The sequence below is a fragment of the Nilaparvata lugens genome, chromosome 2 (genome assembly GCF_014356525.2).
Source record: "Nilaparvata lugens isolate BPH chromosome 2, ASM1435652v1, whole genome shotgun sequence".
Taxonomy (NCBI): domain Eukaryota; kingdom Metazoa; phylum Arthropoda; class Insecta; order Hemiptera; family Delphacidae; genus Nilaparvata; species Nilaparvata lugens.
The window spans coordinates 67812942-67830236 of NC_052505.1; the positions used below are offsets into that span (position 1 = coordinate 67812942).

Consider the following 17295-nt stretch of genomic DNA (forward strand, 5'->3'; position numbering starts at 1 on the left):
TATTTCCTTGAAAAAAAAAAAATTTGAACTGTTATTAAACAGTGGAGAAAAAAAAAATGTATCTATATAATTATAGGCTATACTATCAAACCAAAAATAATCAAAGTAATACATGTTATAATGAAGTGTGTTAAATAATATAAACTATTTATAAATGGATGTAGAAGACAAATTTTTAATATTCATATGGTATGGATCAATGTAAAACAGATAATCGTTAAAGGACTAGTCACTCATCAATCATAAGCAAATGAGCGTGCAATCTTTTCTTAAACAGGGAGAGAGACGTGGAAAACACAATGTGAGTTGGAAGGGCGTTCCACTCTCTGCTTGCTGTTGTGATGAAAGACGAATTGAATATGGATGTACGGTGATGAGGAATTTGAAGAGTGAACTGATGTGACCTGGTTTGACGAGCAGTATGAACGGATGATAACAAAGTGAATGAGTTACGCAGATAGCATGGTCCTTCATTTTTCACAATTATTTTATATACCAGAATCAGGAGGAAATATTTCCTTCGATTCTTGAGTTTCAGCCATTCCAGTTGCATAAAGTAAGGCGTTATATGCTCATCCCGCCTGGCATCGTAGATGTATCTTATTGCATAATTGAGGGATCTCTGCATCCTACCATTCAATTCATCTGTCAGGTCAACGTATACGGTTGAGCAATAATCAAGAAAGGGTATTATTAATGATCTGACCAATAGGATACGTGTGCTTTGAGGCAGGAAATGTTTCAGACGTTTGAGCTGGTGCATGCCTGCAAACACTCTGTTACATACATGAGTGGTCTGCTCCTTCCAGCTAAGACTCTGGTCTAGATACAGTCCAAGAGTTCGCACACTCTTCAGGTAGGGAACAACATTTCCTGCAACAGTGATAGCCGGGAGTCTTTCCTGATCAAATCTGCTCAGAAGAGTTGGGAAGCCAAGAATGATGCTTTTCGTCTTTTGTGCATTGAGGATCAGCTGATGGGCATCAGTCCACTGCAGGAGTGACTCAATATTCTGGTTCATGGACTGAACTGCTTCTGAAATTCTTTCTTTTGAACAGTGAGCGTAGATCATAAGATCATCAGCAAATAGGTGATAAGAACAGTTTGAGAAAACAGAGGAAACATTATTGATGAAAACAGAGAAGAGAAGGGGTCCCAACACAGAGCCCTGAGGAACACCTCTCAAAACTGGTCTCCAATTAGAGGAATCACCACAGCTACCAAATACTGCCTGAAATCTGTTGGACAAATATGAGGAGAACCATGCTACTGCAGAATCGGAGAAGTGGCAATGATACTTCAGCTTATGAATTAGCAAGGCATGAGAAACATTATCAAATGCCTTGCTCAAGTCGAACTGAATAAGTAACGTGAGTAATCTTTTATCCATAGCTGCACGTATGTCATCTGTTATGCGCAAGAGAGCAGTACATGTGCTATGATTTGGGCGGAAGCCAGACTGGAAATTCGAAAAGAAGTCAAAACTTGAAAGATATTGACTTACCTGAGCATGCACAATTCTCTCCAGTGCCTTAGATATGGAACACAGAATATGGATGGGCCTGCAGTCTGCAGGAGCGATTGGATTAGTCGATTTAGGAATGGGTTTCACCATGGAGCATTTCCAGAGATCAGGAAATTTTCCTGTCTGAAGAGAGACATTGAATATGTGAGTGATAGAAGGTAAAATAACTGGTAACAATTTTTTATAAAATAAGCTTGGGATATTGTCAATTCCTTTAGAGTTTTTTGAGCAAGAACATATTATCTTTGACACCATAGATGGAGTAACATGTGAGAAATAGAATTTCTCTGCCGGCAAGTTATGATTGAACTGCATGATAAGATGGTCTGAAGCCAGTGGTGCGTTGGATGCATCTGGCTGATTTGAACTGAGAGTGAAGAAATCGTTCAGTTCATTAAGAGGTATATTGATTCTAGTATTAGATCTGGCTTTATGCGCTCCTAGTCTTCTGACATTATCCCACAGAGTAGATGTTGAATTATTTTGATTAAACTGCCTGTGATAGAAGCGAAGTTTTGCATTGCGACTCATAGATTTCACACGATTTCTCCAAGTTTTAAAGACCTCAAAGTCTATCTGGCTGCTGGTCCTTTTAAATACTCTTCTGGCTTTATCACGCTCACGTCTGGCAATCAGTATCTCTTCATTCATCCAGGGCACTGGTTTCCGCTTAGGATGCGCAGTACGCACAGGGGCATGCCTATCAAAAATGCTGTGAATCATATTATTGAATACTGCAACCTTATCATTGATGTCATCAATGAAACCTATAGTGTGCCATGGCATGTTGATAGCATCCTCAAGACATCTATCATCATTGAAATGTTTGAAGTCTCTATATAAATAGCTCACTGCAGACAACTCATCACATTTCAAGTTGTAGACTAAATAAATCATATCATGCATGGAGAAGCAAGGCATAGGTATCTGTCCAAAAGAAGAAACATAATCTTTATCACTCACCACCGCTAGATCTAGTAAAGTATGTGAATTGGGTAAGTGGTAAGTCGGGTCAACATTATTTACAATGTGGAAGTTGATAGAATCAAAGAGTGTCACGAGTTGCCTCCTTTCGAAGCTATCTCTCAATAGATTAGAGTTGAAATCACCAAGTAAGACAATATGTTGATAGCTATGCATTATCTGCAACAGAGAGTGCTCAAGGAGTGACAGTCGACCTGCTTTGGGTGGCCGGTATACAATCCCTACAAGAATTTTGTCTTCACAAGCTGTGATCTCTATGAAGATAAACTCCGGAGAGTTGGAGTAGGGTTGAGGAGAAGATAACACATGTTTGGGTGACAAAGAGGAGCGAACATACACGGCAACCCCACCTCTGTCCCTCCCGACTCTATCATTACGAAAAACGCAATACTCCGGAATGCTGAAAGAACAGGAATCCAGTGATGGTTTAAGCCAGGATTCACTAACACCTATTATATCAAAATTCAAAATAGTGGAAAATGTCTCGCTGAAATCATCGAAATGACCAGGTAAAGATTCAGCATTGATATGACAGAACCTGAGAGAAGACGAGTGACCATCCAGCAGTCGTGCTAACTCAGATACGCTCACATCCATTAGTATGAAATGTAATGTACTAGTAATGTATTAATATATTATTATAGGAAGATATATGAAATCACAGTGTACCCTGACAATGGTCTTAAGTAATCTTAAACAGAGCAAATTTATTAAAAATTACAGAATGCGTGAAATCAATCAAGTAAAGATCAATATTTATTTCAAATAGTTGGGAAGGTAAATTAAAAATTTAAACGATAATCTCAATTTAATCGTAGGCGACGTCGTAATTGAGCCCCCTTTGATGTGAGATAACTACTGAACAACAGTGGGCTTAAGTAATCTTAAACAGAGCAAATTTATTAAATATTACAGAATGCGTGAAATCAATCAAGTAATCCAATAAAAAAAAAAATATTCTTATAAAATAAAATAATCGTATAAAATATTAATCTCAATAAAATATTAAGAATAAATCATTTCCATGATGAACTCACCAAGTAATAATTATCAGTGCTTGGTAGGCAATGAAACTACGTACGGTACCTTACATATGACTATCACCGAGCTGATCCGAATTCGCATTATTATTAGGGCCATTAGAGAACTCAGAGAAGACTCTGTTGTTGTCTCTCCAAAAAACACGCCCATCACGACTCCAGACGTTCTTGAAACCCACTCTTCCACACATTTCCCGGAAAAACAAGTGACGCTTACGCGTGAGATCTTCTTGCACTGAGAAACCGGTACCACTCAACTGACGCCTATTCGATATTATAGAACTTCGCTTTTGATAACTGATAAACTTGACGAGAATCTGCCGAGGTCTCGGCTCTTGGTTGTCACGCGGTTGAGCGAGGCGACCGACGCGGTGGCATCTGTCGATGTCAGCCGGCTGGATCGGAACGCCCAGCTTGTCGCTGAGTAGTTGCACCGTGGTCGCTGTCACATCCTCGTCACTCGCCTCAGGAACACCAGTGATGCGGATATTATTTCGCCGGGAATATTGAGCCAAACCGTCCAGTCGCATGTCTGAGCTCTCCTTGAGTTGAGCAAGCTCGGCGCGAAGGGCGTCCATCTCGCCATTAAGATCGACCAGCCTGTTCTCAGCCACCTGCAGACGGCCCCCAAGATCCTCCAAAATTGACTTCACAGCCATTGATACAGCACAATGGACAGACTCTTCGATTTGCTGTCGAATAATTCGGAGGGTCTCTTCAGACAGTGATCCAGAAATAGCTGGCCCTGGCTTCGGAGCATTGACCTCATTCTTAGGCGTGCCTCTGTTCGGTCGAACCATCGTGTACCGTTAGGTGGATTTACACTTTTATAGGCTAGGCGAGAAGGTGAACTGAAGAATTAGGAATGTTTTTTCAAGATAAATAAAAAGAGTGTGAGTTAATCAAAAATATAATTACACTATTGAATTTAGCTCGAGAAACTGAATAACTTGATGTATAATATCTAGTGAATTGAACTGTATAACCCTACGAAATATCTGTTAGAAGACGGAGCCGAGCTGACACACGTTTACTCACTCGACATAGCCAAGAGAGAGTGGATGGAGACGAGTAGGGCAAGGGCAAGTTAATTCTCGATCATCAAGAGTCAAGTAAATGCAAAGATCGAAGTTAATAAAACTCTTACTCACAAGAAAATGCTTGCGAGTGGTACTTCCATGGCAAGAAGATACTCGTAAATTTACAAGGTACCCTGAGACCAAAAAAGTGGTTTTTGGGTATTGGTCTGTGTGTGTGTGTGTGTGTGGTGTGTGTGTGTGTGTGTGTGTGTGTGTGTGTGTGTGTGTGTGTGTGTGTGTGTGGTGTGTGTGTGTGTGTGTGTGTTGTGTGTGTGTGTGTGTGTGTGTGGTGTGGTGTGTGTGTGTGTGTGTGTGTGTGTGTGTGTGTGTGTGCGTGTGCGTGTGAACAATTTATGTTCAGTAACATTTTCACCTAAAATTGAAGATAAGCTCGAAATGCGAGAAAATAAGATTATTCAATTGCAAACTGTTGGCAACTGTTGATTCTATTAAATCATTCACTATGAAGAGATAGCAGACTTCGTGTGTCTGCAGTGCTATTGTTCTGTCACCAGCTGTCTCAGATCTTAGAATAGTAGATTTGATATGCGCGGGAACAATAACTTCAGTTGATCAATTTTCATAACGGCAAGGAAAGTTGTGTGAGTGCGCCACACCAGATTTTTCATACTTGTCTCTAGTGCATTAAACGAAATAACGAAAATTTCAACAAAAAATATTTTGTTTGGTGAAATTATCAGGTGGAACGACTCATGTTAAGAATCATGTGTTTGCTATTTCCATTTGAAGGGTGACCTCTTAAGCCAACTCTTCTGAATATGATTCATGAGTTGAAAAATCGCTTCCCGGTGGTTCAGAACCCACCAAATCTGTGTAGTTCCACTCATCTCTCATCATGATCATCATGATCATCCGCTTCATTACCCATGCACAAGCCTAAGGGGCATGTGGGTATCATGATTAGCAAAAAATACTTAAACAGAACGTTTTAGGTTGCGTTCATCTAATCTTATAGGTTAGGTTGAAATTTCAGGGTGGTTTCAAAATCAGAGAAAGTGAGACCCTCACGTTGGGATGAATACACTATGGTGCCGTAGTTGGTCGCACAATGACAATCACGAAAAAAGTTCTATATTTTTATCGATTTCAGATGATCCCTGTTCTACAGTCAAGTGCCCGTCTGATACACGATGCGTGATTGAACCGAACAGGAGCAAGGCAGTCGCGATCACCGCTTGTGAGCCCATTCTCACAGGATGCAAGTCACAATAGATGTTCAAAAATCATATTTCTACAAATTCACTTATTGGAGCAATCCCATTCCAATATTGGAACTTTGTCGATGTGTAGAAAAATAATAAAGAACATTAATATGGAATATCACAAAAACAAGGTTAATATTAGAGAACTTTATTTCCCAGTTTGAGTCTGGTTTGTTCAAAATGTGAAATGTCAAAGATTTTCAGTAATTTTCAGTAAATGTTAATTTCAGTAAGATTGAAAGTCAGTAATTGATGAATTATTATTGAAACTAAATCTATTTAGTATTATAATCTATTTTAACCCATTTTGCAATAAACTCTTCTTGTTGGCATCTTTGTATTAATTTTCTAACATATCAGAGGATACTCTCAATTTTTTATAATCTTATTATATCAAGCGAGCAATTTCTGTATTTATTTACATATTTGGTTATTTATATGGCTATATGTATATGTCCAACGGATCTCGAAAACGGCTCTAACGATTTTCACGAAATTTGAAACATAGTAGGTTTATGATATAAAAATTTGATTGCACTAGGTTTATCCCTGGGAAAACTCGCTGAAGGACATTTCATCCTTGGAAAAACAGATGATAATTTCGTCGTCTGTCTATAACAGAAGATGCGTGTGCTTGTGTGAGAGAGACATAATTATGTTCAGCTGTGAAATCAATTAGCTTAGGCTATCTCACGAGAAATATTATCTAGAAATTTTAATCGACTTGATCAAAATAATCTGATTTGTTGACATGACATGGTATCCTATTATATTGAGTGAGAAATTTCTGTGTATATTTTTATATTTATCTGGTTATTTTTATGTCTAGTTATTTATGTCCAACGGATCTCGAAAACGGATTTTAACGATTTTTACGAAATTTGGAGCATAGTAGGTTTATGATAAAAAAATTCGATTGCACTAGGTCTCATCCCTGGGAAACTGAAGGACATGAAAAGGATAATAATTATCCATCCTTGGATAGTTATCATCACTTTAGTGATCATCACTAAAGATGATGTTCAAAGTGGCTTCCCTTGTTCTGAATGCATATGTTCAGACGTCTTCTCATCAATTGTCGGACCCGTTCAAATATTCCAGGAGTCTGCTGATAATATACTGTTAATAGTCATAGTCAACTATACTGTTAATAGTCATAGTTGTATCTTTGGTGACAGAGTCGATTATCATTTCTATTCCGCTCAGTGGCGCTTCGTGGATTTTTGAACTTGTAGGAGTCAAAAAGTATAAGTAGGGCTACAACCCCCCTCCCCATTATAGTCGCAATGGAAAAGATCACATTGACGTTTTCTGCCATAGACAAATTCAAATGTATGGATGCTGGCATATAAAGGTGCATACAAATATACGTGCCGCGAACATGAGCAATTCACTTTTAATCAGCTGATTATATCTGTATTTTTACAGAAACTGTAAGATATAGTTATAAAAAGCTTGGCATCAGCTGATTAAAAGCTATTGCTCATGTTCGCGGCGCGTATATCTGTACGCACCTTTAGGCCTACATAAACACAACATGCAAGTTCACAACTCAAAATGATAAGTTACTCACATCATGGTCTACTTTTAATTTAATTCGATTCGTCGATCCTTCTTTGAAGCAAACATTTTGGTGACAGAGTCGTAGAATTTTGCTTCCGTCATCAATTTCTTGAAATACTGTTTTTCAATACACAGGGAAGCTAGTCCATTGAGTCGATTTTGATGGTTGAACTCCTAGTGTTTTTTTCATGCGTTTAAGAGCCGAAAAGGTACGTTCGGCAGAAGCACTTTGTAGCTGGGATAGTGAGCACTAGATGAATTAGTCTTCTTTTTCAATAAAAAAAAGGTAAATTCGTATGGCTTTTGTTGGTGGGGAGTTCCTTGCGGGAAGGTCCCACTGCCTGAATATATAATTTAAGCCGTCAATGGGCCTTACGACTGTCATACTTGAGCCGGGACCGACAGTTTAACGTGCCCATCCGATAACACGGGAGTGATCTGGTTAAAAAACTTTTGGTTATGAGAGGGATTGAACCCGGGATCTCTGTGCTGCTACGCAAGCACTCTATTCACTAGACCACGGATCACTCCTGCTTTTTCAATGAATTTCCCTGTTAAATAGTCATTCAATTTAGAAATGCAGTTAATGAAGGAAGAAGAGGAGTAAATCACGACAACTCAGCCTCCAAACTATTTACATTGAAATATTGTCCGTGTCCGTATGGAGACTTCATTAGGTCTTGCAGAAAGTAGAAACATTGTCAGCAAGTCAATCGATTGGATCAAATATCGATTATTTCGTTTCGATAATCCATGTGGTTGAGGAGCTACTTACGAAGGACTTAATTCAATCATTCATATACGAGTAGTTCCTTCCGCGTCCACTTAGCATGCAGCGCAGCGCTAGTGTCGAATTGTAGGAATAGATTAGACTTCCTACAACGCTACAAGCCTTCTTATGTTGCAAAACCTTACTGCTCTGTATCTTTCAATTCCGTATTTTCTATAATATCTTGATATGTATTCGCATGCTTCTATAACCTATAGATACACTATGAAGACATTATTATTATTCTGTATCAAAGTGTAGGAACTTCCTCACTTCCTACATGGAGGAATCGCCCTAGATTCCGCTCAAAATCCTTAACCCTATACTAAGGTTTTCAAGTGTCCTCAAAGATAAAAATCCAAAGGATTTAAGTCTGGTGACCCAGCTGGCCATGGTACTGGCCAGGGGCGCCCACAAGGGGGGGGGGCATGGAGCAATTTGCGCCATCAACATTTTTGGGGGGGCATGATTTTTTTTTATATTTTATGTCAACATTTTGAATCATGGCTAAAAAATCAAGGTATTAAATAGAGATATCCTAATGTAGTTAATTTTGATACTTTTTCCCACCTTTACAATGTTATATTTTGCAAAGTGTAACTCAATATAAAGCATAAAAAATACAATTGATAATATGTTGTATGGAGTAATTTTAGTAATTTTAAGCCTATGAGTTTGAAGGTAAATCTTTGACAAAAATAAATTATAACTTCAACATCCACTATTATTCTGATTTACTTTGCTTAATTTTAATTTTTAATGGTCCTGTGTTTGGGTTTCCTTGCTGTTGCAACCGAATTTTCTTAAAAGCAAAATGATAAGTTAAATTGTAATGTACATTTTAATCTAATAATTATTTCAATTTCGAAGGCGTTTCATGATGATATTAATGTCTTTGTAATGGGAATGCAATTATAAACAACATCGCAAACTCTAGTGAATTTGACAGAAGAAAAAACTTCTCTTGTCAAAAATTTGTGAAAAATATCAAATGAAGCCAATTTCAATCTTTAATTTACACCCTATTTACCACACAGTAATCAAGTAATTATTGTAATGCTTCATTACTTTTTTCTGTTTTGTATAATAGTCCAGTCAAATGGTCGTTTTTCAGGAAACAGCCCGAAAGAATTTTTCGCGGCGGTTCTATATGTATTTTAGGGCGTTGAATTCTAATCTGAAATTTGCTGACACGCCAGAGGGCGACACCCCCAAAACTCCTAAAAAACCCCAAAATTTCGGACTTTTTTCAAGTTTTCCATTTAATCTTGAGAACCTTTAACCTTTCGAGAAAAAACATTCTCTAAAATATTAAAGATAATAAAATTTCCAATAAATTGAGTGGTCGCGCAGGACTCTACGATTTTTGATTCTGGAGCTAAGAGTTTTCAAAAAAGGGGTATTTTTAAGGGGTTTTAAAAATTATGCAAACCTACCACTTCTACCCTATACAACTACGATCTTTCTCTAGTAATGATATAAAGCCACACATCACGTGAATTAACAATATTAATTCTGAACAGAATTCCTTAGGTACCTATTTTTGAATTTAGTAGTGGTGGGAGGGGGAATACACCCAAAAATAGAAAATCATGTCCTACAGCCAAAATTCAAATTTTCATTATAATACCTTTTCATGGCCTTCCTAACAAAAAAGAAACATATTTCGGCTGAAATCACCTTACGAGGGTTATGTTCTATGAGAATCACTTGTTAGATTTCAGTATTTCGTAGTGAGGGGCACACATAAGGATACGTCCAGGATCAAAACTTTAAACACTTATATCTTTTGACTGAATGATCACATCTCCTCGTACTACAGCTCGTTCATATCAGCTCGTCAAGGCGATTGAAAATCATGTATCATCTCACTAAAATTAAAAAAAAAAAAAACAGGAAATTCCTCCTCTAGCGTATTTTAGCCCATATTTCAATGCATGGAAAAATGACCGATTTCTATATTCAAAACTGTGTGTCTCGGTAACTCAAAATGATAGGTCTTGATTTGAAGAAAAGAATCTCCTCTTTTATGTGAGGTGAATGATTTTTGTAAAAATATAATCGTGAAGATAGGTTTGATTCAAAAAATCAAGAAATTTCCGATATTTTTCTCATTTTCACAGTCTCGACAGTTTTTCGATATAAACAGTGGTGCAAGATCAATTTAAGGCAACTCAGCTTATAGAGCATGAAATTTTCTCTCATTTAATAACAATCGCAAGTTTCTATCATGTATTGTACTTATTTTAGAGACTCTTTAATAACAGTAAAATCGAAAGAAAAATGAGAAAATAAAGATCATTATTCAATTGGCTGTAACTTTTGAACGGTATTGAAAAGAGAGGTATATTTCATGGGAGTGAAAAGAGGAGAAAATTCATCACAACCTCGACCACTTTTTGGATTTTTTATCTGAAGTGTTCCACAAGATACGCAACGTTGCATATGCGAGACTGTGAAAATGGGGGAAATATCACAAATTTCTCGCACATTCAAAGTTGTGTATCTTGTGGAACACTTCAGATAAAAAATCCAAAAAATAGTCCTGCGCGACCAGTCAATTCTTTGGAAATTTTATTATCTTCAATATTTTATAGAGAATGCTTTTTCTCGATAAATTCAAGGTTCTCGAGATTAAATGGAAAACATGGAAAAAGTCCAAAATTTTGGGGGTGAAGTCGCGCTCTGGCGTGTCAGCAATTAGAATTTAGTGCCCAAAATACACATAGAACCATCGAAAAAATTCTTTTGGGGCTGTTTCCTGAAAAACCACCATTTGACTGGACTATAAGTTGTTATCCTATTATATTAAGCGGGCAATTTCTGTATATCTGTTTATATTCTTCTATTTTTATATCTGGCCATCTGGCTATCTGGCTATCTGGTTATATGGTTATTTATGTTCAATGGATCTCGGAAACGGCTCTAACGATTTTCACGAAATTCGGAATATAGTAGGTTTATGATATCAAAATTCGATTGCACTAGGTCTCATCTCTGAGAAAACTCCCTGAAGGACATAAAAAAGGATAATTCATCCTTGGAAAAACAGATGATGATTTCGTCGTCTGTTGATAACAGAAGATGCGTGTGCCTGTGTGGGAGATCAGCTGTGTAATCAATTAGCTTATCGTATCTCGCGAGAAATCTAGAAATTTTAATTGACTCGATCGAAATACAGTAATCTGATTTGTTGACATGAGATGGTATAATATATCATAATATTCAAAGTTAATCATTATTTCAGTTCTAAGTGATGTTTTGTTATTCAATTTGGTATGTAAACAATCTAAATTAGAACTTTTATGATTTCAAATATTTGGACTGAAAATTTCACTTGAATTCAAGAGTATGAAACATAACCTACTTTTTGGAATATTAAATATTCCAACTATAAATTTTATAGTGTATAAATCAAAATTCGGGCAAGAAACAGTTTTGGGCTGTGCCTGTTAGTCCTTCCACAATAATTTCAAAGAATTGAGTTCTGTTTATCAATGAATAAATAACGAGTAAAGCTCGGTGCCCCGATATTTGGTATTAATAGATAGAATTTACAAAATGTACTTGTTCAGATGATATCTTTATTCCGAAAACCAAACCATTTGAAGATACATTTTGTTCGACTTGTGTTATTATTTACTCCTGTAATGTTAAAAAGTAAAATACTACCAACAACACAATATCAGTGACAACCTGTTCCAATTTATGATAAATATCGGGGCACCGAGCTCCGCTCTGCGTACCTACAAAAGCATATAAAAATTATTAAGAAAGAAGAAATTATAATAAATATTCATAGTTCATACAGAAAGGTTCTATCTAATCACAGTGGATTGAGTTTAATTCGCAGAGGAATGTAAAAAATTCTCTCACAAAAGCATGTTAAATTTTAATCCTGATTAATTTCACGTGAACCAAATCACAGAAGACCATCTCAAAAAGATAGCTTATTTGATTGGTTCTACTGGAATTAATCAGGATTAAAATTTAACCGGCTTTTGTACAACTGCCACTAAGTACCTGATTGAATTAAGTACAAAAGTTCAACAGCTGAGTCATAATTTTGTCTCAGTCCCACACACATGCACTCGCTCACTGACTTCCATCATCAACAGACGACGAAATTATCAGCTGTTTTCCAAAGGATGAATAAATTCTTTTAATGTCCTTCAGCGAGCTTCCCCAGGGATGAGAACCAGTGCAATAGAATTTTTATATTATAAACCTACTATGTTCTGAATTTCGTGAGAATCGTTGGAGCCGTTTTCGAGATCCGGTGAAATACAAACATATAAACATCTAAACATTCAAACATCAAAACATCTAAACACAAACTGCTCGTTTAATAGTATAGGATTTAGAATACTTAAACTATATATTATATTGTATTAATAAAATCGTTCCAAATTTGTATGAATGTTCACCAGAATTGCTATGCAATATTCTTTTGCAATAAAAGAATATCAATTATATTATTATTCAACTTCTTATATGTAACCTTTACATTTGAAAAGCAAAGCCTTTCTTACTTATCTTTTGATATCCTATTAAAATATTTGTCATGTAGTTTTTCCTGATGTAATATTAGTACTTTTTAGTCCTCCCGAACAAGAACGGGTGCACTGCTAGTCTCAAAAATAATATCAAAAAGATACTTTATTTCTATTTTAAAAGAGATAAGAAACGATGGTATATATTTTTACAATATTATGAAAACAGAAAGAATTCCTCACAAGAACAAAGATAGATTATGTCCTTTGGAAGATTAGAATGTAAGATGTGAGTTTTATTGTCATACACTGTGTTTTGTAGAGTGAGAGGACTGTATCTAAATTATTATTGTATTTAATGAAAATACTTGCCAAGCTGGAATTAAAAGAAATATTTACTGTGAGCAAAGCTTCTCAAATTAGTATAGATAATAGACTCACCAGTCGTAATTTTTATATGTGCCAAATTATCAATTAGTATAATGTATTGGAATCGAAATACAGGATGGAATATGGAAATGAGAAGGATAAATACCTTTGGAAAAAGAAATACCTTTCTGATACTCTGATACTGTGGCCTGGCGATGATTACAAGCTGCTTGGCAATATAAATTTCACTGCTCCTTGCTTCTCCCAAATATTCATGAAATTCATTAAACACTTCAATCAATTATTGACATATAATGTCCGGCCAGACAAATAACAAATAACAAATAAAGTGAGCCGGTACGGTCTGGCTTTGTACACTCTTGACCCAGTCTGTTTTTTCCCGACTGACAAGAAAGCCTGGGCTGACGGCAGTTTTCGACAATCCACCGCCAGGAGGCAGCACCACACAGAACAGCGCTACATCAACGAGCTCAATTCAAGAATGGCAACAACATTCCCCCCCACCTGAAAAGATATTTCCACCGCCAGGAGGCAGTACCGCACGGAACAGCACTACATCAATGCGCTCAATTCAAGAATGGCCACAACACACTGACTAATGTTAAAAACTGAAGGGTCGGGAATTGGGATACTTTGGGGGGGGGGAATTACACTTGGATTGGGGGGGGGGAATTATACTTAGATTGGGGGGGGCATGTGCCATTGCCCTTGGGGTGGCTGGGCACCCCTGGTACTGGCCCACCTCGGCCTATCCATTGATTTGGAAAGTTGTGATTCAGGTGTTCACAAACAGCAACACTGAAGTGTGCTAGAGCTCCATCATGCATAAACCAAGTGTTTTGGTGCAACTGAAGAGGTACATCTTCAAGTAAGATAAATAGCTCCTCACTCAAAAAATTTAAGTAGATTATGCCATTAAGCCTGGGAGGAAGCTCTAACAGAAGTAGATGATCTCCTATGATTCCTGCCCAAATTTTTACTGAAAACTGATGTTGTGGACGATTAGGATTGATGACATGAGTATTCTCATCTGCCCAAATATGTTGGTTGTGGACGTTAACGATAGCTGTTCTTGTAAAGTGTGCCTCGTCGGTAAATAAAACAGTTGTTAAAAAGTATGGGTTAACAAGTTTTCCTAAAAACCATCGGCAAATACCAGCACGGGGAATACAGTCTCGTGGCAATAGAGTATGAACTTTCTGGAGGTGGTATGGATTTAATAGTTGCTCTTTTAGTTTCCTCCAAATAATAGATTGATTGACATTAAACTGTACTGACAATTCTCTCGAGCTCTTCTCTGGATGTTCATAAATTTCATTAAGAACTTGTTCTTCTAACTCAACAGTCATAGTAGATCGGTGTCTGCCTGCATAGATGTGCCCTTTGGATATCAAAGAACATGTTTCAGACAGACGTTGATGAATAGTGGCAAAAAACCTTGAACTTGGACATACTCGGTTAGGAAAGTTCTCTTGATACAAACGTCTTGCTTCAGTGCTATTACAGTGTCCCATTCCATACATTAAATGCATGTGAGCTAATTCGGAGTATGAATAATGTCTAAAATTACCTGCCATTTTCTAAAAAGTTAACACTCAACACAAAAGCAAAGTGAAACTTAGTTTGTTGTTTTGTTAACAATGAACTAAAATATTTCTGAAAATAATTATCAGCTGATAATTCCTTTTAAATATATATTTTTTTGAAACAAAATACATCAGCTGTTTTGGAACAGCTGTTATTTAAATCCATGTTTTATTTGAAATCAGCTACAACCTATGAGTTATTAGTTCTCTCCTCATAAAACAGCAAATTTTTGCGGTGTAATGTACTACATAAGAATACATTTTATTCAACTTTTATTCAAATTTAGTTCACACAGCTCACATAATTCTTTTCAGAATTAAATTCTCTACAATTTTTGTTGCAAAAAGTTATTTGTTTACTGGTCATTAAAGAAAGTTATTGGGCATCAAACGTAGAAGTCTGTGTTTATCTACATAAATAGTTCAACTTTTTTCTCAAAAACTACTCACACTACAGCTTCCAGGCTAGTTTTATTCAATTTTTCACATATTTTTTCCATATGAATCCTGCATAAGTTCCTCAAAAACCAGTCCCCAAACAATTCAGCATCGGTGTATTTCACCAGAGGAACTGAATTCCGGGCGAAATCTTTCAATCTGTATAGCTCGCTAATGAAGCGTTTATAAGAACTTTTTTCTTATTTTCACCTCTACTATCACGTATTAAATTATTCTACCATAATTAAGAATCAATCTGTATAAATCTAGAAATTTTAATCGACTTGATCAAAATAATCTGATTTGTTGACATGACATGGTATATCATTCTGAATTAGAGTATATAATAATATTCAAAGTTAATCATTATTTCACAGTTTTAAGTGATTAGTAAGTGCTATTTTGTTATTCAATTTGGTTTGTAAAAAATCTAAATTAGAACTTTCTGTTTTCAAATGTTTGGACTGAAAATTGTATCTGAATTCAAGTGTATGAAACATAACCTACTTTTTGGACTATTCATAGTGTATAAATCAAAATTCGGGGAAGAAACATTTTTGGGCTGTGTCTGTTAGTCTTTCCCCAATCATTTTAAAGAATTGCTTTCTGTTTATCAATAAATAAACAACAAACAAAGCTCGGCGCCCCGATATTTATTATTTCGTAATAGAATTGACTATCATTTCCATATTTATGAATAACAAGGGCTACTACTTTTAGTAAAACATGGAATGATAATGTATTCAATTGATTTTCAATTGTTTTATTTGAAAATTTTATTGTTATACAATAGAAGTGAAAGGTGTTTTCTGAAAAAAGTACTATTTCCATTTTATTTCTATTAGTCTCAGTTCCTATTTTTCTATGATAATAATCAGTAGCCCAATCGAGCCTCTCGAATTTAGGCAATGTACATCTAGGTACCTTGAGTGAACTTTGACTGTTCAGTATTGTGTTTCATACTCACCATCTGATGCCTATTTCCTGAGAAAAAACACTAATAATATAAGTAGTCAGCTAGTTATTAGAATAGGGAATTAGAAACTAGCTGGCCCGGCGAACTTTGTACCGCCAAATAGTTAATGCATCTCATGACAAACTTTAGATGGATGCACACCTGAGGAGGCGCGATGCGGCATTTTGGATCCAGAAGCTTCTTGCTTTGAATGGAAGCACTCACACACCAATTTTCCCGTGTATATTCTAAATTTACAGAGTTTCGAGTTCTGCGACCCAAGCTTGGACGTCGTTCGTACCACGGCATTATTAAGAATCAACATTTTGTAAATCAGAGAAAATTGGAAAACAGATCCATTAATAATAAGTTTGAATGAGTAACTGAATATATGTGAATAATAACTTAGATATGTAATAACTGTAACTGAATAACTGAACTGATATTTCAATAAGTAACTGGCTTCGGGGGATGTTAACTTCTGCCAACCAAATTATTTATTTTTTAGTAAAATTTTTATGATAGATTCAATATTAATATAATAAGTATATTTCTACTTTGTACTCTGCTATCATGTCATGTACTGTATTCTATTGTTTTCTGGTTTTTTGAAATGAATTGAATTGAATTACTTTTACACATTCACAACTTTCATACTTTACACTTTTGCAACTTTCACAACGTTCGAGAAGCACTGTCAAATATTTTCCATACCATTATCTAGGCCTAATAAACTAAATACATGCTATCAAAAAGAAACAAATGCTTTTATTCACTCCAATCAATTATTATTGTATTATTATGCATATGATGGCGATACTAATGTTCACACATTGCTGGATGGTTTATTTATTGTTTATTGTTTTGGAAGGGACGGATTCAAGGATCCGAAGGTTCAAAGAACCCCACACGTCAACCGAAGCTTATTGTGTTCCCAAGAAGTATGTTAGTTAGGCAAACCAATACGGTACCTATGTCCTTTACAGGAACCAGGAGTTTTTCCCTATACTAACATCTCATTGATCACCTGGTTCCAATCGTTGTCGCAATCCAGTGTGATATGCTTGGCAGTCTCTTCAGACTGATTAGTCCTCGTGACCTACGTGAGTTCCACTCCTGGCCTTCTTTGTAGGTCCTTCCGCTGAGGAAGGGGCGGCCAAGTTGTCTCTAGGGCGCCCGGCCACCCCTGTCTCAGCCTCTTGACCCACATTTGTGCCTGGTTTTTCACCATCACTGATGTCTTGATTTTT

The 17295-nt window shown here is 36.3% G+C and overlaps 1 protein-coding gene across 1 annotated transcript; it reads right to left on the bottom strand.

Moving 5' to 3' along the window:
- Nucleotides 1-1514: 1514 nt before the first annotated feature.
- Nucleotides 1515-4208, bottom strand: LOC120349669. The gene is made up of 2 exons (XM_039420166.1): nucleotides 3547-4208; nucleotides 1515-1648 (listed from the first exon to the last, which is right to left on the bottom strand). The coding sequence occupies exon 1, from the start codon at nucleotides 4206-4208 to the stop codon at nucleotides 3597-3599; it is 612 nt and encodes a 203-aa protein (XP_039276100.1). The 3' UTR covers nucleotides 1515-1648; nucleotides 3547-3596.
- Nucleotides 4209-17295: the final 13087 nt, after the last annotated feature.